Source organism: Papilio xuthus, unplaced genomic scaffold (assembly GCF_000836235.2).
Source record: "Papilio xuthus unplaced genomic scaffold, Pxut_1.1 DF826945.1, whole genome shotgun sequence".
NCBI classification, from domain to species: domain Eukaryota; kingdom Metazoa; phylum Arthropoda; class Insecta; order Lepidoptera; family Papilionidae; genus Papilio; species Papilio xuthus.
In genome coordinates, this window is record NW_013531704.1 from 2233132 (window position 1) to 2257906 (window position 24775).

Below are 24775 nucleotides of genomic sequence, written 5' to 3' on the forward strand. Positions count from 1 at the left end.
AACAATTCGGTTAAAAACAAATAGGGCTGATAGTATTGAAACTTCCTTTACATTAATTTTCAGTCTTTTGCTATAACATCGGAATCCAAGGTTCATTACCATCTAAAAAAACAATTTGCGAGCAGTAGAATGAAAAAGAATAATGTAACATTTAATCGTATATTATTTTTAACTAATTATAATAATTATGCACTCGTAGTCAGTTCGATTGAACTTTCTTCATCAATTTTATATGGTGATTGTGAGGGCATCACGGGTAATCCGTTATTATTTTTTTCTAACACGTCGTTGGATTCCTGTAACAAATGTTTTTAAAAAGAATAATTACTAAAATGTAATTGCATCATGTCCTATGAGAGTTAAAATGTATTGAATACTTTATTAACCCATATATCCGAAACACTAATTGTGGGTTATTCCTCTGAATCTCTTTAAAAAAATAGAGACAGCGATACATTTTTTGTACAAGTATACTAAAATAGAGTTTGACGGTTAGTTGTGAATTTTATAGCGATTTTACCGTTTCAGTTTCTTCTTCATCTTCTGTGTCTTTTTCTGAAGTATTTTCATCTTCTTCGTTTTCTAATGTTTCGTCTTTTTCTTCCAACGTTTCAAAAGCGACGTCTTTGTCTATGATTTCTGAAAGACGTTTGATCATTATACATTTTTACGTAAAGACGTACTCGTTTTTTTACAAGATTTATTGCACTACACAAGTGTCTAATGACTAAAGCTCCGTAAAAATACTAGACTTCTTGGTTCTATTTGGAGAAATGGTACTTAATATTTTATCCTTTAAAGCTGAGAATGAGGATTTCAGCTAATTAAACTCCATGTTTATGTATTTTTTTTGTAATAACAGTACCTCGAAATCTCAAAGAACCCTTCCTGGCCACTGGTTTCTCATCGCTGGTTTCCACAATTACCGTCGGAGTTATGTCTATTGTCACACCATTTGATTTTAATTCTTCCTTTCCTTGAACACTATCTTCTTTATTAAGCTGAAAAATAACATAACAATATCATACAGATTTTAGCAAAGTTTTTAGCTGCGATAATTTAATTATTTACCTGTAGAAATGACACGCTAGGTTCTTGTAATTTTATAGCTTTCTCTTTATTACGCATTATATTTTCATCAGTTTCTTTTTCTAAACGCAGTTTATGTGCTTTGTGGGTCCGCCACATCTGTCAATTTAAACAATTGTTGGCAGTAAGTTTTTCTCTGTGCGTTTAATCTGTGCGAATATTTTTGCAAATTGTCTTTGTTTATACTTACATGTGATCCACAATAGAATAGTCCAAGCAAGAATATGACTATTAGAGCTATGAAGAATTTATCAGTGTTTTCTTCTTCGGCATCGGGTTGTTGGTGTATAGAGTCGTAAGGCGCTCTCGCAGGAGGATCTTCCACCCACGTCTTATCAACACTCTGTCAAGCGACAAGTTCACACGTAACTGTTAGTTTCCACTGTCGAATTGCTTGTATAAAAACATATTTTTCATCCTTCTCATTCTCTCGGAAAAAACAAGACAAGAGAACTTTTTCTTATAAGTATTTCGGCAATGAACTTTACGGTTGTGTTTAATTAGTTTGCGCAAGAATATTAAAGTAATTTCTTTATCAGTTTCCTGAAGATGGTTATTTTTGGTCAATTGGTCGTATGTGATATTGCAGATCAATTTTTATCAGACAAAATAATTGGTTCTATTGTGAGTTAAGGTAACCATCGCTGTTAGCAGTATTCGGACAGAATTACAATTTGACCACTTTTTTACGAAATAAGGAATGATTCTAAACAATTTATCAGACTTCAGCTTAGATTTAACTTAATTAACTTAGCAGAATTGTGAAATAGTAACATACAATAAGGAAACTTCCATTATGCGTTGCCAGTTGATCACGCTCCGGCCACGTATCATCGAAGTCCGCGGAGCATTGTGCGCTGCGAACACCGCGTGCGTTTACCGCGTTCACCTTTTCAGCGTCAGATCTTGTGAACAGCATGTATTCCTCTAATGGCTTCATCTCGTAGTCGTTCAACTCAACAAATATGTCTGTAACAATAGCTGTACTTTAGTTATCATAATCATCAGCCCACTATACGTCCATACTGAATTGCTTGAAGACACGTGCGTGTTCGGACTTTAGTCGTGTTTGTATAATACAATAAATAGAACATGTAGTGACAATAGCCAAACATCTGCTTTTATATTCTTTACGCGCATATGAGTTTTTTTTTACATTAAAGAAGAGAATTAAACAGTGAGTGAACTTTAAAATAATTTCTTAGTGTCCAGTGTCAATGAAAACTATTTTTGGTTAATTAATATCGTTCTAATGAATATTGTGTCAATTTGAAAAATCAGGATTTCTAGATCATTTTACTGATTTCTAAATTGAATAACACTTGAAAAAATGTTGATAAGTGGGACATCAGAAGCTTACATTTAATAAAACTCAAACCCGGGAAGCCCTAGTTAACATTGCAGCGGATTTGAAACTAGGATTTCATAAAATTAATCCGACTGCGTTACTAGGAAGTCTTAAATTCGGGAATTATAAAATTTTGTTAAAATAGAGTCACGAATTCGGAATGCTTTAACCTTTTTTTATAGCTGCTATTCATAACAACAGATGTGTATAAATACATCTATTTTTTTTTTACTTTTTAGTTACTTTCTGAAAATTATTTAGTTAAATGAAGTTGTAAAATGAGCATAGCTAATTTGTACTATACGAGTTTAATCGTAAAATATTAACTTTGTCTATGGTAAAAATGTTTAGGCTTTACGATTAAACAAGAAAATAATTCTTTAATTTTACAATAACACTAAATAGGTATAAAGTTACTTACTGGATAGACAGCCGTTATAACCCTTATAAATCATGAGTCGGGGGTCAGTGGTGTTGAGGCCCCCTATTTGCACTTCGTTAGAGCCCACATCAAACACCTCCCACAGGCCTTGAGGTGGAAGTTTCTCAAGCGGCACCTCTATTCTGTCTATTAAGAGCTTAGCTTCTTGACCTACTCTCGTATAATACACAGTATGACGGGCTCCTGTTCAACAAATTCAATTTGTTCATTTATCACGTCTTGTAGATACACAATTGGAGCAGCTTACCGTGAATTTACACTAGCGAAAGACATGTAAATATATCGTTATCCCTTTTACTTCAAAGACAATCAGTGGAAATATATCTTTATACAGATTTTTCGTTAGTGAAATCCCACGATTATAGAAATAATGTTAGTTGAAAAAGTAACCTATGGAAAAATTGCTGTTTTTTAAACGGCTTCAAAAAGGAGGAGGTTCTCAATTTGTCTGTATGTTTTCTATTTTTGTTACTTCGTAACTCTTGGTCCTCCGATTTTTGTGAAAATGATAACAAATATGTTTTCTATCAGTATTTCGGCAATCGAAATCAGTTGACCAGACAGTATCAGGAAGGTATTTGTTAGTAGGTAGTAGGTTAGGTTTTGTACGTATTTTTTAATTTACCATTTAGAAAGTTTCTATTTTTCACCTCAGCACCATAAGCATATTCCTCTCGATCTTCCTCGAACTTAAGATATCCGTCCTGAGTTATCGCCACAAGTAAATAGTAGCTACGCCTAAAAAAATCTTGATTTTATTGAGTTTCAAGAAAGCATACCTTGAAATTATTATAGACAGATTTGTGCTTGATTTATTTAAAGTACGTTGATACGTAAATAAATTATTCCATATTGAAAGAGTTTTTATTATATAAATTTTTCTACTTACTTATTTTCAGTCTGTACCAATAAAAGAACTGTATTCTTCTGTCTGAGATCATTACTAGAAAATGCCAATTTTATTTTAACCTGAAAATTTAATTTAATTAACTTCCACACATTTCTTTAAAAATCACACTCGAATCAACTTACAAAAATCCAATAAACTAGATCTGAATCTAGCTGAAAACTGAAGAGAATACCGATTTGTTTTTAAGTAACGAATTATTAAGTATTAAGAAATTAGGTTAAAAAATAAAGGTGAAGTCAGTTACTTACTTTAAGCACTGGACCTAAAAGAACGAATCGCCGCTGCAAAATACTTTCCCCATTAAAGTCGGCACCTTTTTCCTCCATACAATACTCTCCAAAGTAGCTCGTTAGCTCACAATCACAGCTGCTCTCTTGATTTGTAAAATCTTCAGTACAAACGCCGCCATTTTTACAAGGTTCCGAGTCGCATTTCATATTACATTCTGGCAGAACTCCCGTTAGATCTATATATAGATAGATTTATTATTGCTAAAGTAAAAGAAAGATAGGAAGAGGTAGCTTGAGACTATAATACATACTGCCATCCACCATGCCAAGCACGGCATTGGAGGGATATTGTAAGAAAGACGGCCAAGAAGAGAGGTTACACAGGACCAACAATTAAGAGACGTACAGAGATAGAGAGAGAACGGAGTACAAAGCCTCGTATTCAAAAGTGGAGAAAACAGAAAGACAAAAGTGATGATTAAATTAATTCATTTAAAAAAGACAAGTGGTTAACGTAAATGTTGTTAAAATAAATTTAGAAATTCCTAACGTTATGAAATTACATCGTTGGCTTAACAACAACTTAGATTCAAGTTGCTTTGCTGTAAGCAACTTTAATGAAGTACAGACTTTTTGTTTAACGTAACTTTATTCCCCCTTTTCTGCGGAAGCCTCCGCTTTTATATTTACAACAACGATATAATGTTGTTTGCTTGCTTTTAAGTTTTGCTGAGCAGCTTGGAATCCTGTTAAAGTTTTGTTAAAAAAGTAAACTTTCTCTTATGCAGCTTTTAATCCTGACTTAAGCTTTTAAAACAACCTACTAAGATTAATTAGATTTAAATACTAAGAACTTTACGTTGACTATTATTGTGCAATACTACGTAGAGTTATAAAATCTTGACAGCCGATTGAGTACAGCATAATATCCCTTTACGTCAGTAAAATCTAGGGTTATTTTTTTATTGATAATTGAAAATAATTACGATGTTCCTTTGGAGTTTTAAAGTATTTTTATGCTGTACCTTGGTCGATATTTTGTAACGCTTTCCTCGATAAGTCAACAACGTGGTCTGCTATTTTGAATCCTCTAACACATCCGACGTAGCCGCCTTGAGGCAAGAGATTTGCTCTCGGCGCGAGATGTAAGGAGTATTGGTCGTAACCTCCGAGGTTCATCTGGAAATAATCTGTTGGTGGTGCTGGTGGTCTTTGTGGTCGTATCACTTCTGGAAATATGTAACAATTGGTTTACAGTTATTTAATATGATATTGTAAAGACGTAATTAATTGTTAATAATCCTACTAAAATATGTTTTGTATGTTAATATATCATTTTGATTACGTATGTTATTAACAAACTGCGAATGCAAGTAAGAAAAATGTCTAAGTAATTAAATATTATTTACTTCATTTAGAAATCTAGGTACCTATATATCCCTTTTGTGATTCAATAATATTAGACATGGGCATTTTTCTATTGTCTTCCTAAGCAAATAGAGTAAATAATTACAAGTCAACTATTTTCAAGACCCAATTCCATCAGTGGTGAATCCTTTGTTGTAGCGCGCTTCACTTTATAAACCTCTTCAACTACTTCGAAATTGTAAAACTAAAATTTGCCCGACACAAATTTAGGTGAGACAATAAACGTAAACTACCAACTTGAGTTTAAGTTCGCAATTTCTATTTACACAACTACAGCGACTACATTAGAGATAAGCTAAAATTTCAGATGTTCCGGGAAACAAAACTTACCTAATTCTGGGTTAATCCAAGGCTTATTGGTATAGTTGGATAGAAGTTTCGCTACTTTCCCGATTGTATTGTTCTTATCGTTCACGTGTAAAGTTGTCGTGTTTTCTGTTCGTATGATTGCGATCTGTACACTTTCTCCTTTATTAATTCTATCATAAGTTACATTTAATTCAATGATTTCGTCTTCATCATTGAATAAATAAATAATTTGTGTTCCATTGTGAATGAACAAATGTATGAAATTATTAAGATTGTCATTAGCGTAGAGTACTAAAGCGTTATCGTCGTACGTTCTTAGATTCATCAATACATTTTCCGTCATCATTTTCTTCAATCTATGTTTCTCTGCATCAGTTTCATTGTCAACTAAATAATTCTTCTTTAAATAAGCTTCTTTCGTTTGAAATGTTAGTGCCTTTTCGTTTATATCTGTGGAACGTGTTTCAAATATTACACGGCTCGGAACATCAATTAGGATTTGACACGATGTTACGTAGATAATAATTGCTATTGTGCATACAAGATATTTCCTATAACGTATAAGCTATTTAATCCATTACTTTATGTAATTGCTAAAGTGTCCGTTGCGGTGATTTATAAAAGCTGTAAAATTTATTATCGTAATATCTCGCGATAAGCAAGGATATAAATAATTTTATTAATGATTGCAACATTGTTTCATCTGTCGTCAATGAATTTAATATAAGCGATTAGAATGTTTACGTATTACAAACGTTATTATATTGTAAACTAGCTGTCGCCCGCGACTCCGTCCGCGTGGATATATAAAAAGACTTAATATATAAATAAGATAAATAAAAAGCAGCTCTTCAAGGCATAAATTCGAAAAAAAAATAGGACAAAAATGAATAAATAGTATCCTATGTCTGTCTTCTGGCTCTATGCTACTTCCTCACGAATTTTCAGCCATATCGGTAAAGCCGTTCTTGAGTTATAAATAGTGTAACTAACACGACTTTCTTTTATATATAAATAATTTTATTTTTAAATATTCGAGACATTTACAAGTAAAAGGTACTTTTAGTTGTCATTCTGTTATGTTGAAAAAAAAGGAATTCCTACCAAAAGTTAAGTAGATTGAGAACTTACTTTCTTCGCAATGCACACCAAGATGTGCCCAAGGGTTTTTGCAGATGCATTCATATGTTGACCAGAGCTCTTTGCAAGTAGCTTTATTCTGACAAGGGTTAGGTACGCACGATGGTTTACAGTCTTTGATGATCTCCGACAAATGTACCGACATATAACTGTATATGTCTAGAACTTCTCCGTTCACGACTAAACCTCTGAAACAGCCTATTAGCCCTTGATGTACCGCTGATTTTTTTAAATGTTCCCTGTAATTTTGGAAAAATGATGCTCTTTTATTTTATCCTATGCCTTTATAATTGTAATTTATAGCTTAAAAAGAATATGTTTTTTGTAGTTTTTTTAAATTTAAAATGGTGGTCTGGTTATACCATATTTGTTAATTTACTAATTATTGTAACATTCCAACTAAGCTCTATGCTTATGCTTACGCTATATGCTATGGTTTACGACAATAGTCGAAAGGCGGGGTTCGAACCCCCGACCGCAAGATCGGAAATCCGTACCCTTAATAGGCTATTGACGCTTGAAATATTCGGAATTGAATGATGACAATTGCTTTTATCACAACATATTTGTAAATTTAATTTAATCATCTAATCAACTCACGCAGTAGCACCACCTATGAACATTGATCCTTCAAACGGTCCGAATTCTTCTTCTTGTAGTAAATTCAGCATTTGGTATTCTGTGTTCAGCATAAACCGGACGTGATAGAAGTTGTAATCTATCCATATCTTGTGCCATTCTCCGCCGTTTAGTTTTCTTTTCGAGTTGATGACCAGTTTCCTTGTGGTGCCAGTGTTTAGTGTGAAGTTGAATGTCAATTCATGTTCTGTTGGGACGTAAATAAATAGAGTTAACTACAACACTACTATCTCCTGCTATAATACAATCTATCCTACATACGTGTAAAATTTGTAAACGTATTTTTGTAAACATATAATTATGGACACGTTTAGTTTACTTTGTAAAGTTATTTAATTTTTTATAGATGTATATGCCAGTGCCAGCCTGTTTTAGATAATATTGTAATATAGTAAATGAGTTCAATTTAAATTAATTGTATCACTTGGTTATATACGTGATTTTTTTGGTGCTAGACTTCTTTCGTGTTATATTTTGCTACTAGAATTCTCTTTGTTATCTTTTAGTAAAAAGGGTTTAACAAACATTGAAATATGTTTGAAATTTACATACAACAGGCTCTCGCGAGGTATGTAATACTTTGCCAAACCCCTGGCAAAGCGAACCTTTGTGTTTTTATTTGTTTAATTTATTACAGATTCGAAACTTTTTTAGGCTCCGCTGAGAAATATTGTTAACCAATACTTTATATCATGGTCTGAAAATTCACATATATGTTTTTAATCCTCAAAAATTTAAGGTCAAGCTTACACAATTGGTTCTACTATACCTTGCTCTAAACGAAGGCCTACGTTGTAAAAAGGATATCTCAAAATTTTTACGCAAAGCCTTACAATAATACGTATATTTAAATAATCCTCTAAAAACACACTTCACGTTTTAATATAATTTTTGCCGTTTCTTTTTAAACAATTTTAATTCACACGTAACTTAATATTTCTAACAAAATTGCAATATTTCCCATGAAAATATAAAATTGTACGATTGCCTTATTTTAGTAAAATAAATAATAGGTGGTAATTATTAAGATTTGTTTCTAATACTCACCGCTAGTTAAAGCTACCATAAAAGATGGATAGTTTGGTCTTATAGGCGGCTGGAATAACAAGATGGCGCTGGTGCCTGTTGTTCTAAAACTGAACGCGATATCTCCTTTCCTCCATCCTGGCACTTCGATGTAGGATTGTGAAGTTGTGAATGTCACCACGTATCGTTGAGTATCTGTGAAGTGTGAATTAAGTGAAGTATTGTGAAGTTCGGATATAGTTACGTTTATTTTTTTTATAACAGAAGGTAAACGAGCAGTGGAAACACCGAGGTGTTCAACGATGCCCGTGGACATTTCTTTTGTCTTACTTATATTACGAATGTTTTAATAGATGGATGTTTGTTACAAGGTATCTCCGAAACGGCTCAATTGATATTTTTGAAATATGGCATAGATGTAGAACATAGCCTGGACTTGGAACGACTACTAGTAAATTCATACAGCTTCCTTTTTCTATTATTCTTTCTCCACTTTATCCTTAAATTGTTTTTCCTTACATTTGTTTTAGTATAACATAACTTAAGCAATTCTGTTTGGGAATCGAAGAAAAAGATTATAATTTATGTAACTTAGAAATAACTAATTCAAACACTTACTAGTCTCGACACATTCCAAAGGTCCCAGAGTAATTCTACCCTGGGCTTCTTCAGTCAAATCTTTCTGCTGCAGGAAAAACATCTCCGTAATACCAAGACTTTTCGGGTCCAGGAGAATGCCTTCATCCGCGTGCCATTTGTTCTCATTGGCATCACAGTTGCACGACTTTGTTGGGTTCACGCATGTCGCGTTTACTCCGCACGGACAGTAACCTCTGGAAATTAAATTTCTTTCCGATGAATGTTTGGCAAGCATTACTCCCGGAAAAAATTAAGTTAAACTTCTTAAACGGGAAATAAAAATATTAAGTTGGTATTCCTGCTTAGAGATAGTATCTTAGTTGTTTTATATAGATATATTATATATTTTCTATTCAAGTATATAAATCGATAATAATATTCATATAAATCTAAATATTCAAGTTTTTTTTTATAACAGAAGGGGGCAAACGAGCAGCAGGAACACCGAGGTGTTCAACGACGCCCATGGACATCAGTAATACCAGAGGAATCACAGATGCGTTGCCGGCCTTCAGTGACCGAACACTCAGCTATAATATATTTCAGAACAGAACAGAACAGAAGGGAAGAATATTGCCACACAAAAAAAGAATTCGAATAAAATTTATGAACTTGCTGTGCCCGCAACTTCGTCCACGTGAAATTTTGGATAACATTTTAATTATTTAGGCTATTTATTCTATTAACACTTATAATATATAACAATAAAACATATAATATTAAACTCACAAAACATTAACATAAACCTTACATATTTTAAAACAAACTTTCATCCCCTTTTGTTATAATATATAATATAAATATATAAGTAAGGATAAAATATGTAAGGGTAAAAGGATAAAAGAGCAGAAATTGTAACAGCTAAAGACCATCAAATTAGCAATAAAAAGGATGGCAGCATGTAATCGCATGTGGGTATTCACGATTTAATTTTCGCTAAGTATTATCGACCCTATCGGATTGTGATTATTGACTCGAAAAGGTAGCGGTGATAAAATTTAAGGAAGGTTAAGGGTCGTATTAACGGATATGAGGGCCGAAGCCAAACTACCGAATGGTCTGCAAATTTAGGATTCATTTGTTCAATTCAATTGTTAACATAGCAATGGATTGGACGTCTTATATTTTTATCATCTTAAGGTGAATATACACTACAGCACTTTCTCAAACATTTCTTTGTAATGTACCGTTCTTACTGATGGAATAATATAGGTAAAATCACGGTGAAAGAGTGATACGTTAGAACATATTGAGCGGCTCGTTGTTCTGTTACAAGTAAATGCTCTATTCTATACTCACCTTTATATATACGTATCTAATTTCCTTTGCACTGTAAATTATTTAGTGTCCAAGAAAATCACAAAATACAATTCTATTGTTCGGTTTAGGAGCTGTTCGTTTGATTGAAATAAAATCGTCAGGGAAGAATAAAGTTTTTTTATTTTAAATGAATTACCTTTTAACATTTCCTAAATAGTCAACGGTGTCGTTCGAAGAAGATATAAACCACGTAGCACTATGCAGTTCTAGAGGTGCCATGTTACAATCGTATTTGATGTACTGACGACAGAACAAAGAATGGGATATGAGTTCTTGTATCATTTCTGCTGTGAACTCTCTATACTTTATCTTGAAGCTAAAGTCTTGACCTGACGCCGATCGAACATCCTAGAAAGTTTAATAATATTTGGTTTTACTAATTTGTAACTAGATGGCGTTGACCTGTTCAAAAGTAAGGTAGTGTGCATTGTTATTGGTTATTCGTAATATTAAATATTTCAAGCCTAGTTATAGCAGTAGCGACATTTTAATTAGCGATAACACATTATAAAATATTATATAATATATATATATATATATATATGGAGCGTCGGTGGCTCAGTGGTCAAGCACTTGACTTGCAATCTGCAGGTCCTGGGTTCGAATCCCGCCATGTACCAATGTGTTTTTCGATTTCCGATTTACATATGTACATTTATCCGACGTTCTTACGGTGAAGGAAAACATTGTGATGCAACCTGCATATATCTGAGAAGAAATTCAAAGATATGTGTGAAGTCAACCAACCCGCACTTGGCCAGCGTGGTTGACTATGGCCTAATCACCCTTAACTTAGGGTAGGCTCCGAGCCCCTCGGTGGGGACGTATAGTGAGCTGATGATGACATATAATATATATATATATTTATTTTTTAATCCGTAACAGACTAATACGTTTGCATGGCGACGATAAGGCGCGTTATTTCTCTTTTAAATTTATAATTTCATAACACCAAATTGTATCTTAAATTACACGTGATATTGTGTCCTTTTGATGCTATATTTCGTTCAGACACTCGTTTCACCTTCATGTATTGACCTTTAAAACTTTGCAGACACAAAAGCTTGTTGTATAACAAAATGTAAGTCAGACTTTACGTCCCAAATGTATTTGGTAAAAATAATTAAAAAACATCTTACATTAAGACTACATTAATTTAATTTGAAATATTACTTATTAGATTTTATACGAAAAAGAAAATGAATCAAGTTCGATGCTAAGTAATGAAGGCTTTAAAATTAATTTGCAGGCAAGTCTCCGCGGCTTAAAGTGCTCGAAGAACCGTTAAAGGGCTTTATTGGAAAATATTGATTTTACTTTATATTTTTACTTTAGACTTATCGTAACTTTTAATTGGTTTTAAGAACGAATCATTGATGTGTACACAAGAATTAATTTAAACTTCAATTTCATATTCATAAAGATGTTAATTAAAATTTGCAATATTGTATTTCTATTAGAGTGTGTTTTGTTTTTTTGTATTCCATTTTCAAAGAATTAATGAAAAAAAGTGACAAAATATTTTGCAAAAGTAAATAGCAATGGTGGTGACTTCAAAAATAGTTTTAACACCCCGATCTTCAGCTTTGTAAAGGAAGACATTCGACATTTAAAAACAGAATTTACTGTAACATTAGTAACCGTGGGTTTCTGAGACCAATATCACTCTATAAAACATATCAGTCAACAAAACAGAGGTAACAATATTTTTAAACGGGGATTTTGGGCTTAGAAACCAACGATAAATGAGATTTTCCAACCATTTTGTTTCTCCAAAGAAATATGTTAAGCATTTTTAAAGTAATAGGATAACTTACAACTTGGCTAGGCAGGTTATGTTCCACCACAGTCGTAGACGAATCTGCCTCAATCTGAAACTCACACTTCACATGAGCTGGTGGGAACTTTCCATTTCCATCAATGTCTATGAGATAGACATCATTCCTTGTATACCCGAGTAGTGCAAGTTCTTCACAGGTCTTTCTAAATGTTGCGAAATGGCAATTCTCTCCGATATAACCTGAAATGTTATGTTTTTGTTAAGTAGATAAATTGTGTTTTTATCGTGCTATTTGTTAATATCAGGCGTTGTAAATGACAAGATACTGCACATCTGTAATAAACAAAGCTCAGATTAGTTTGGGATGAGATTTTATCAACAGCCAAATAAATATGCTCCTTTAATCCTATTTTTAGCTCATTTCTCTTAGATAACATTATTAAATTATTCCAAATTTACTAATATTTCTCTTGCCCACTTCAAAGAATCATTAGGCCTTTGAAAACATTCTTTAAATTACAAGAGTGAGATTCTCCTAAGTGCTTGTTAGTGCGAAGTTCGAGAGCAGTTTACTGCTCGTGTGAAGTCATGCAGTAATAATAATAATAACATATTTATTACCAGTGTTATCACAGTTGCATATAACTCTGTCCTCCCTGATAGAACAGATGCCACCATGTTCACACGTGTTTGGTCTGGTGCAAGGGTCCACGTAGCGGCAGTCGTCTATCGCCACCTCACCCACAACTCTCTCCGTATTGATCACGAACCTTGCAACATTTTGAAAGTAAAGAATGAGAATATTCCTTTCAAATTATTGGATTTCATGGTCTTAATTGTAAGGAAAAATATTAGAAAGGGACAATAAATTTTGTGGCGTCACCCGATTTACTTTATTACTTGGCTTTAACGTAATAGTTACTTCAAACGGATGTATCTCTCACACTGGATATAGAGAAAAAAATAATCAATTCTAGGCTAGATACAGTTATGATATAGATCTTACAAAAGTAAAAACTATTAGTTGACAATTATTATAAAGCGTAGTTTTGTAGCTTTCCTTGTAGATAAAATGTGCGAGTAATTATTTTGATCGTATTACCTTGGTTCTATAATAAGGCCATTGATTTTAATGTTCCGCATGCATCCGATTAAACCCAAATTCGCCGATTTTAGTCCGCTACCAATTACTATTTTATCTTGAAGTTGAAAATCCAAACCTGTTTGGATGACTAAATGTTATTTGTATGTTAATTCAAATTGACTTTGACAATGTTGCCTGAATATGTTTGAAATTAAAACAAATGGAGTATCCTTTAGAGTCTAAATCTGTGTGATTTATCGAGAGAAGGGATTTTGTAAGTATGGTAAATATCCATTTTTGGCTATTTAAGGTTGGCAACGCATCTGCAACCCTCATAGATGTGTATATTCGCCAGTCATTTTGCTATTTTAGCGAGTTTACTTTTTTAGTGCTCAGTTACTCTTCATAGTATTTTTATCTGTACTGTACTTACCAAACATTTGTGCGTGTTTATTATGATTGTCAACACTTAGCTTAATCCTTCCTTTTCTATAATCTAGTTCAACAGTATGCCAATCATTGCTGACGTTAAATTTAACCGACTTTAGTACTGTTACGTTTGTTCCTATATCTGGTACTAACTCAAATCTTATTTCTTCTTTTACCATTCTAACCTGAAAGGAATAATTTTTTTTTATGCAGCCATGAATTTTACGGGAATTCCCATATACTTAATTATTGTTAGTTTTGCAAAGACGATGAAAGGGATAGCCTGTGCTATATAATGTTTAAAATAAAAAAATGTAAATGTCACGTTCACCTTAGTTTTTTCGAGGTTGACCTTTACAGGATTTAAGTAAGAATCGAAAAGTTTCCACACAACGCTGTTTTTTTTATTATTTAATTTAGAATTCACAATGTTTTATTTAATTGTAGATTTTGTTTTTTTGTTTTAAGACATTTTATTATGTCTAATTTATAAAATACAAAATCATGCATAAGGTTTTTATAAATTGCAAAATAGATAAAACACAATTATTTCTGCTTATCTATTGAACGTGATTTTGTACTTTTAATAATCTACGTGTCATTACACGAAGACCTTGGTGATGTCTACTATCGTAAAGAGCACACGATTCAAATTGAGTAGAATTCATTTTTATGTTCTTTAACGCGAGTTTCCACTGCGTTGTCACCTATACAGTATCATATTGTCATCTCTTTTAATTTCAAAATGAAATAAATCCAATTGTGCCTGAGCTATTTTAGAAGCTTATAGATTCGTATTGTATTTACGTACCTCCCAATATCCTTGCCCAGTTGTAATTTGACTGTAAGCGAGCACGGCCATGTTCTTACTTGTTTTAAAGTCGAAAATCAAATTGATACTGTTTGTCTGATTCAATGGCCACCATATATGGGACGTTGCGAAGGGATAAGTTATTGGTATAACCTCAATATCGATCTCTTCAAATTCAGGATCCAGTACTCCAATGTAATGTACTTTAGGATTGTTTTGCTTTAATTCATATAAAATTGACACGTCATTGTAATAAACATATTTTAAATTACCGGCGAAGTTATTGAAGGATTTTAATCCTTTCATTTTGTGCAAATCTGGTCCTCCGCATATGTAAATTTCTGGGTCGATACAAACGTATTTAGCGTTTCCTGGCACTTCATATGTTTCTGTGACGTCATCTAGGTATACAAAAGCGTATTTTTCTTGCAATATAACAGTCAGATTGTGCCATTTATTATTGTTTACTTTCTCTCCTAAATAATCTTCAACTGGACCGTCTCCTAAGTCGATTTGTATTGCTACTTTTTCTTGGTGTATAGAGAGGGCGATGTAGTGATTTTTGTCGTCTATTTGACCGCTAGCGTAAAACAAGGCTGAGTCGTCAAAACGGGTCTGTAAAGGTCGTTCAGTTGTTTACAATATGGCCGTGTTAGCGAAACCTGCTAAAACGTCTGACATTTAAATGTTCTTAAGATAATTTTAATATTGTATCAATTCAAATTTAAAATATTATTTCAGTTGCTAAGCGGTGATGCTTAACATTCGTTAACAGTTTGTAATATAGAGTTATTTTCCATATACTACAAATGTCACTTAATAAATTTTTATTTCAAATATACCTCCTCCTATTTGAGTTGCAATATTGCAAACTCTTGTAATTTTAAAAACATAAGCAATGGAACGAAATTTCTGTATGTGATCATTAAAAATTCAGGAATCTGTACTTAATAACATTTTTTTGATCTGATTTCTTGTAATGGCAATGTAATTGCATTACGTGACTGTAATTAAAAATACCTTAAAATGCAGACTGACTCGTGTGTTGGTGGAGTGTACACGGTCCTTCCAATCGTAGACCCGATAAGACACGTAACTCGAACCTCTCAGCGTCAGAACTGTCGCCGCTGAAAGCCAAATGATCACGTAATCCAAATACAAATTATAAATCGATTACAATTATTTGTGAAAGCGAGTGAAACGATTATTTAAGGTGTGGGTACACTGTAGCGGATACACATGTAATGCTTGAATTTTATACTCATAAACATTAAATGAAGGTAGTTAAAGGGTATTTCCCTTGAGATTTAAACTTTCAAATCTTTTTAAACAAACAAGTTAACACATTTAGTGCTCACCGCTCGGATACGAGTGAGCGGCCTCTGCATTTTTATATTAAAACTAGCTGTCGCCCGCGACTCCATCCACGCGGGATTAAAAATAGATGTTGGCCGATTCTCAGACCTACTCAACATGCTCACAAAATTTCATGAGTATAGGTCAACCCGTTTCGGAGAAGTATGGGAACGAAAATTGTGACACGAGAATTTTATATATTAAAATAATAATAACAATAATGTACTTTCATCCATATTTTTAAACATACATATATAAATAAACAAAATACGCCTTAAAAATGTTTGGTTCCAGGCTAATTATTCTATATTATATCTTAAGCAGTGATTAAGCATAGTATATTTAGGATTTAAATGTGACTGTTAAGTATAAAGATATAATTTTAAGCATTTTGATAAGTGTTAATAGACAAGACAAGGCATTAATAAAGAATTTATTTATAAAACATGTAAAAAAAATGACACAACCAGTTTTATTTAGATAAGTAGAATATTACATCTATTGGTTATTCGTTTCGTATAACTGTATCTATTGATAGACGTCCACTGACGATTTACCGTAATGATAATTACTAGGTTTATTTATAATAGTTGTCGCACGCGACTCCGCCCGCGCGGAATTAAAAAAACCTTAATTAGTAGTCTAGTCTAGTAGTAGTTTTCTTCCAGGTTATGTTCTACATCTGGGCTAAATTTCAGCGAAATGCTTTAAGCCGTTCTTGCGATATCTACTAACAAACATCCATCCATACATACATCCAAACATTCGCGTTTATAATATTATATAATATTAGTAAGATGTAAGATGGGAACAAACTGTATATTTTTGTTTTACTAGATTAGTCATTATTTATGTCAAAATAACCAAGATAAAAATAGGTTAACTTAAGTCGTATGTCTAAAACTTAATCGACCTTAACATTCCCAGATGTTGGTAGACCACTGCCAGTTTACGCCATTGTATTTTTAAAATTACTACCATCCACAGATAAAATGAGATTAAGAAAAAAAAAAGCGGCCTTGTAGATTTCAAAACTAACGTAGAAAATTTTTCGCGCAAAGAGTTTATGACTAGTTTAAAAAAAAAACTTACTAAAAACATCGCACAATTGTTCTTCATATAAAGTACCAAAGCAGTCACATCTATATCCATTGTACTCATTAATACATCTAGAACCTTCGAAGCATAGATTCTCAACAGTTCTGCATTTATCTGAACATCCTTCATTAACATTTTCATGTTTGGTAGCAATCAGTGGTACAATTGGTAGCAAATCTGATGCCGCTTTACCAGAACTTAATACCATATCACTGATGCAGCCGACAAATGATTCTATGATGTATTTAACACCATGGAGTTTCTCTTCAGAGCTTAAACCTGTAATGAATTATTTTGATTCATAGAAACATTATTAAATCCAACAAAATGAACATATTAGTGTGCTTTAAACCTTTTAGTTTTAAAAGGGAATTCAGTATGTTAATAATTTTAAACACAATATAGACTTTACGGATGAAAATTTATTTCGAACTAGCTGTCGAACGCGAATCTGTCCGCGCGAACTTAAAAAACTTAATTAGTAGGCTATGTGTTCTTCCAGACTATGTTCTATATCTATTCCAAATTTCAGTAAGATTCATGAAGCAGTTCTGGCCTTCACCTTCAAACAAACATCCATCCATACATACAAACATTCGCTTTTATAATATTAGTAAGATAATACTATTTAAATTAAGGTTATTACAGAGATATAATTAATATCAACTTACCTCCAATTAATATCACAGAGGTCAGGTTGTCCGTGATGCCGTAATTTGTGTCGAAACTCAAACCCTGTGCGAAAAAGAGAAATATATATTTTTGATTATAATTTATTTATTTACTTAACTCTATGAACATAGCGAATTTCGAATAGGACTGTCCCACACTCCATATTGTGACGTCATATTCTCAAATCGAAAAAAATTGTAAGGTCTTTTAGAAATATTGTTTGCGCAAGCATTTTTTGTTCCAATTTCAAAAACATGAAATTTTTGAGATAATTATCGCGAACAATCTTATCAACAGCTATATTTGAAAGCCGGGCTCCAAACCTTGACAAATTTAATTTGACTCACTTTTAAATAGACTTCTTCTTTGAGCTGGTCGACTTTGGCGATCAGTCTCGCTCCATGGACGTCTATGGTGACGACCACGCTGTGCCACTGGTCCCTATTCAGAGCTCGCCCAACTGTCACTGATGTCAAATGTTTGCCAAACACATGGACAACTGGAATGTATATATAAACATTTTAGTTTGTGTAATTTATAAAAATAAATGCTCTTAACAACACTATTTCGTTGAAAAGTTGTTGTAGTGCCCTGTCTCAAAATGCATTGCTTCAAAATATTGGTTATGTCTAGATAGGTTTTTGTGAAAAAAATTCCCTATAAAATCAATAAACCTTCAAACAACACCAAAAGTGCTTGCTTATTTTAAGTCATAAATACAAAACACGTATGCTAATAATCATGTTTTTTTTAATTACGCGCGGATGGAGTCGAGGGCGACAGCTTGTATGGGATTAAATATATATAAAATCTTTGTTTAATTTTCACCTTTCAACTCTCCTTTCTCCACAATAACGTATAACGCGTACGGCTGCATCTTGAAAACTGGATTCTTAACATTGTGATACACCAATAGTCCGTGTGGTAATCTTGTTCTGAATTTGAAAGAAATTTCTCTGCATAGTCTGAAATAAATATACAGTATCTATTTCAGTATAATTCTGGTTAAAAATGTGAACAATAATAATGTTACTATTATATGCAGCACCAACTATTGTGTTGAAGAACAAAGAAAGAAAAGTATAAATTTCATCAGGTTGGTCATCATCATCAGCTCACTATACGTCCCCACCGAGGGGCTCGGAGCCTACCCTAAGTTAAGGGTGATTAGGTCGAAGTTAACCACGCTGGCCAAGTGCGGGTTGGTTGACTTCACACATATTTTTCAGATATGTGCAGGTTGCATAAGAACGTCGGATAAATGTACATGTATAAATCGGAAATCGACTAGAAACACATTGGTACGTGGCGGGATTCGAACCCAGGTTCTGCATATTGCAAGTCAAGTACTTGACCCCTGAGCCACCGACGCTCTCATCAGGTTGGTAATCAATGCTATTGAGACAAACATGACGAAATTAGCTCATTGATTTGCCCTTTAATATAGTCGATAGGAATGATTATTTACAATAAACAGTTTTTTTTTAATTACAAAAAAAGTTGGTTGGTAAACTCTTACCTTAACTGAAATCTTTGTATGATATCTCCATCTAATTGTATATATGTATTATCTTTAGCGAACATGAACGTCTGGTGATGTCCGGATTCCGCGAATGTGAGGAATCTGTCTCTATCACTGGGTGGTATTGGAGGTATAATGGTGGCGTATGTTGATGTTGATATATTGGTCGTAGCGATGCTAGATAATGTTGATGTTGCTTGTACTGTTGTTTGTGGCAATGCTGCGAAAAAAAAAATTAAAAAGTGAACATTCGTAGGCTTTTCGCCTTGAGGATGGGGAGGCATAGCAAGGGAAAATAATCTCTTTCTGTTCATGTCCTCCGTTGATTAAAAGTAGGCAACGTATCAGTCACTGTGGATGTCTTTGGTTTGCAATCGATTCACCATTTAGGTGAATTTAGTAGGCCGTTTTCTCGTTTATCACCTTATAATATATAAAAAATGATAACAGTCATTTTTTTCAACGAGAATTTGTAATATGACAATATGGATTCCGCAGACCTGACACTATTGTTATTGCAAAAGGATGAAAAAGAATATTGTTTTAAGAAGCTATATGTTGCTTTTTTAATAAATATGATATATAAAAAACTTTGTAAAAGATTTTTACTAAAATCCAACAGGTGCAAAATAATCTGCTAATAATATTAATAATAGTACGTGGTAAGTAGCAAATATTGGTATTAGTAATTAAGAAAGAAGTAATCAACCTTTCTCGTCGGCCGCCAAGTCCACCGGCATGCTGCTGTCAACATCAGCTGTTCCATAGAACATCAGGAGCGCAATTAACTTCAACCCGCTTCTGTGCCACGATGCCATGCCGCTCGATTAATGTCATTTATCTGCAAAAAGAGTCTATTATTAAACTTCACCTATCAAATGTTACGTTCCTATTTCTCTTATGAGTTATTGTTATACTAGCTGTAGCCCGCAACTACGTCGACGCGGAATCTTTTATAATATAAAAATGAATCGCAAAATGTGTTGGTAAGCGCATATCTCAAAGTTGAAGTTCAAAGATGGTTTTTACGGCGAGAAAATTTCGAATAATTGCCGGGAACTAATTTTTTTTTTCATTTTACGCGGACGGAGTTGCGGGCGACAGCTTCAAATAAAAACTTAATTAGTAGCTTATGTGTTCTTCCAGACTATGTTCAACATATATGCCAAACAGCGAGATCCATGCAGCCTTTCTAGAGAATCATTTTCGATTATCGATCCATCCATCCATCTAAACATTCGCATTTATATTATTAGTAAGATTAAAGTTGAATCAAGATTGGTCTATGATTGGTTATAATTATTTTTTTGAATACTGCTGGCCAGATGTTTATCTTCTTCCTTTTTAGTTTTGGCTCCAATCATGTATAAAATTAGAGTATAAAAATTACACCAAGTCATTGATGTCTTAGTAATTCAAGTACTCAAACAAATCTCACTTATGATAGGTCTAAGATCACCTGGTATAGTAAATACAAATATGTTTATTATATTCTAAATTAAATTTATTTCTTTTCATACACACACACCGTTGAATTTACATACGAGAGCCATTTCTTTTTAAAAATCTATTTCCTTTTTCACTATAATAATAGGATTTAGTTATTATGTAATTTCAATCATAAAACAATAGATTTAAGGTTCAAAATGGATAAACTTCACTAATCGTATAGGGCACTGAGCGGAAACGTGGAATCAGAGTTATACACACACGAGTGTTGGACAGCTAAAATGTCCAGTATAACTTGACCTGTCCGTATGAAATGTTTTCTTTCGCATTTTAGATAAGTGTTTTATTTGGCAGAAATGTGATAGGTCATGTGAGGCTGGGTGTAATGTTTGGCTCAATTGGCTTAAGTAACACAGACGTCTTCGGTCGAGGATTTCGGACGGTATATTGTCTCGAGAATGTACATGGTTGAAAAAATTTGAAGAACGCTCATGGAATATTACGTAATAAAATATAAAATTAATTAATTTTATCTATTCAAAATTATTTTATATAATTTGGCATAAACAAGTATTTTTTTTCATAATTTTTTTTAAATGTACTTACGTGTCAATAAAAATCTCCTTTAACCACACTTAGAGATAATTAAAAAATAAATTTATCTACACAAGCAACTTATCGCACATCAACACTACAAGCACAAAAAGAAGATTCTAAATTCAATTTTTTTTAATTTAATGCGTCATTTTTCTATTGGCCAGTACTTTTACAAACTTTTTTAAGTGAATATAAAGATGGCCAGTGGCATCGAGTCCTGGCAATCGCGCACTGGAGTGACTATAACAGTTCGTAATCACACCTACAATTTGTCCTCGTGGGTCACCCTAGTTAGACTGATGACACAGGACATACGCGGAGCGATGGCGGACGCGGAAGCTTGTATTAACTGAGACGAATCGCTTTTGTTGGGATGATTTATGTTGTTTAATGATTTATACGATTTATAGAAATGTTGATAGGACTGATTGACTTAAGCCTAGAATGTGACACACGAAATTTTAGAAGTTTTATTCACTGGGCCAGATAAGTTAATCAGGCTATAATGTAGTAGACCCAGATTATGAAAAGATATATTTTATTGAATTTTGGAACCTACTGTATTTTACAAATTAAATTAATTTTAAATCTTAAATAAATTTATCGTAGTTATTATTAATATAACTCCGGCGAACGTTAAAAGCGCATACGTCAAATGCACTTCCTACAAAATGCACAAGGCAAGGCATGAGGTGCTCTTTTATTAGTCACAGCAATTAGCATTCGCGGCCCCTTTGACACACGTGTTTAATTGCCAATCAACATTCATTGAATCAAACACATTATTTGATGGATTTTACAGATAAATTACATTTATATTCTCATTCCTTAAGTTCTATTTTATACATTTTATGCTACTTAAAGAGTAGAGAAAGATGGTCAACTTGTTCGATCTTATGACCATGCTTCTTCTTTCTAGTTTACAAGAGTGAGCGTTAAAATCCAAGAAAATGGATCTTCTTTTAATTATTAAAAATAATATTCTATACAAATACAATCTATTTCAAAGTGTAGTCAACAAAATATCTTATAGTATAAAAATAACAAAAAAATGTGACCAGACAATTGTAACAATAAAGTTTTGCGACGTAATTCCTAACCCGAACAATGCAGTGAAACTTCATTTCCCATTACAACAATTACGTCCGTTATAAAATTATAAACTAGCTAAAGTCGGCGAAGTTTTGATAGCGTATTGTTAGAAAATTATAAAAGAGAATTTGTTACCGGTCTATATCGACTTTCCTAAGAACCGCTCTTCCATTTAATAGACAATTATGAACGCTTTCTTCGCAATAGTAACGCAATATTTGGCCACAGTCAGTCGTGACAATATTTCAATTGTACGTGTAGGCAAATGTTTGAACAAATGATTTGGAGCAATTTGCAATTGTGAATCGGCCGCAGAGCGATATCGGATAATCATCATCGGTATTAGAGTTGGTTTAAACTAAAATTGCCAGTATGCGTTGTAACATGGGATTGAAATGTTGACAAATATAAATACTATAGATGTTCACACATAATTATCTTTCGCGATGTACAAAATAATCTAGGTACAGGTCTATTGGGTTTAATGTTTACTCCGATTTTATTCATTTATGTTTTTTTTTTATATCATAAAGTGACAAACGAGCGAGCGGCCACTTGAAATCGCTGAAATAGCGAAGTGACCCTTGTCCATAGACATACGCAATCGCATAAGCGTTAGGTTTAATGGAGGAGAGGATGCACAGAAAAAAATATATTTTCCCTTCCCATGCATCCTCTCATCCGGAAAGTCCGCTTCCACTTCCCATCCTTTCCTTATAACAAAAAGAGTGGGAAGGGAAAGAGCACTAAATTAGGCCACCGGGACGTACACTCATCAGACGAAACGCGGAATTGCTTTCACTTCACGCCTGTCTTCTGTGTGGTCGTGGTATTTCACCGGGCGAGGCGGTACAATTCGTGCGAAGATGTTAAAGCGGGCTCTACCACTGTTAAACTGATACTTCACTGTTATGCTTAAAAATATAGAGCCCTACTACAAAAAACTAGAAAATATTTTAGATACATTTTAGCTTAAACATACGTCAACCTTTTTATACCGTGACTAAAACGCTCAGCTCGCATTTCTGACAAATCATGGCTTATGAAAACATTATGCGTAGGCTTGTGAAATCAGTTCTTGATTAATAATTAATAAAATACTTATCTCGAAAGTATTGCGGCGATACATAGATATATTTATGGTGAAACCTTGACGTCCATATTCTTAACCGGCGTTTAAAAGGTTAAAACACGTGTTTAACTAAACAGTAACTATATTTTTTTAGGTAATAATGGTTAAGTTTAACGTTCGAAGTATAATGGCTATTTTGAACACATGTTAGGAAAATCACTTGTAACAAATAGGGTTGCTGACATCATACGTGATAATTTCTGTTCATCAGATGCTTTATGTTTGGATTGTTCATTACATATGATTTCACATTCTGTTTGTAAAACTCATAGCGTTAAATAAGCTAATTATTTGATAACCACATGGATATTATGAAGATTAAGGTGTGATACAAAAATGTGTCTGACTGTCGATAAATAATTACACGAATTTCATTTCGATTTCCTAAAAGCCAAAGTTTTGTAAATAAAGGTCGGAATAAATTAGAAATTTGCGTAAAAATTTTAAATATTCGCGCCAATTTTTTAAACAATTTCGTTTAAAAATGTTTCACATAATTCCGCAAAATTCCTGTTCTAATATTCTAAATAATATTTCAGACCTTTATTTATAAAGTTTAGCTCGACATTTGGAATATTGGATAAACGTTATATTGTCTCTCAATAGACTAATTAATGCTAAATACTAGTTAAATTTAAATACGTCTTCTGCTAGTTTTCGATTTCGTCTAAAAACTAGTCCATAGCGCGGCAATCGCTTAAAACTTTCAAATATTTGACTGTAATTTGAGTGCAACTAAAGTTTTAAAAACTAGATAATAAGTCTTTTACGAGCGGAAATAGTTATTTCTAAAACTCATAAACTAGAAACATCAATGATCAAAAGATGCGTTTTATTTTTTTTGAATTTGGAATAATCTTTAAATTTGTATTCCGATTGTAGTACTTGTACTTATTTAGACTTTCGTGGTCATGTTTCCTTTCATTGATTTCAATGTTACGTTATATTTTTAAAGATTTTACAATACAACATCTTATTTAATGCAATCATAGAGTGCCCAACTCCATACATAGCCGCTGTTTAATTTTTTTTGTTGTGAAAATTGTGTAAAATTCAGCTAAAATAGATTAGCTGTCGCCTGCGATTATGTGTGCGCGGAACTTAAATATAATATAATTAGTAGTCTATGTGTTCTTCTAGATTATGTTCTATATGTATGCCAAATTTAATCGATATCCGTTCAGCCGTTCTGGAGATACTTACAAAAAACTTCCATCCATCTATCTAAACATT

The 24775-nt window shown here is 33.0% G+C and overlaps 1 protein-coding gene across 2 annotated transcripts; it reads right to left on the minus strand.

Annotated features, from left to right (window-relative positions):
• Positions 1-174: 174 nt before the first annotated feature.
• axo (axotactin) lies at positions 175-21438 on the minus strand. 2 transcript variants are annotated; one of them, XM_013317150.1, is made up of 30 exons: positions 21328-21438; positions 19982-20113; positions 19270-19492; positions 18579-18715; positions 18098-18249; positions 17750-17813; positions 17073-17357; positions 15645-15751; positions 14625-15239; positions 13818-13998; positions 13403-13520; positions 12922-13070; positions 12338-12540; positions 10657-10868; positions 9180-9394; positions 8583-8756; positions 7497-7722; positions 6888-7135; positions 5778-6206; positions 5045-5248; positions 4038-4255; positions 3769-3848; positions 3505-3617; positions 2859-3062; positions 1868-2058; positions 1280-1432; positions 1072-1188; positions 866-1001; positions 521-639; positions 175-296 (listed from the first exon to the last, which is right to left on the minus strand). In XM_013317150.1, exons 2-30 carry the CDS (start codon positions 20088-20090, stop codon positions 186-188), a joined length of 5493 nt encoding a protein of 1830 aa, XP_013172604.1. In that variant the 5' UTR covers positions 20091-20113; positions 21328-21438; the 3' UTR covers positions 175-185. The 2 variants fall into 2 exon arrangements, with proteins under 2 accessions (XP_013172604.1, XP_013172603.1); XM_013317149.1 differs by having other exon boundaries at positions 9180-9409.
• Positions 21439-24775: the final 3337 nt, after the last annotated feature.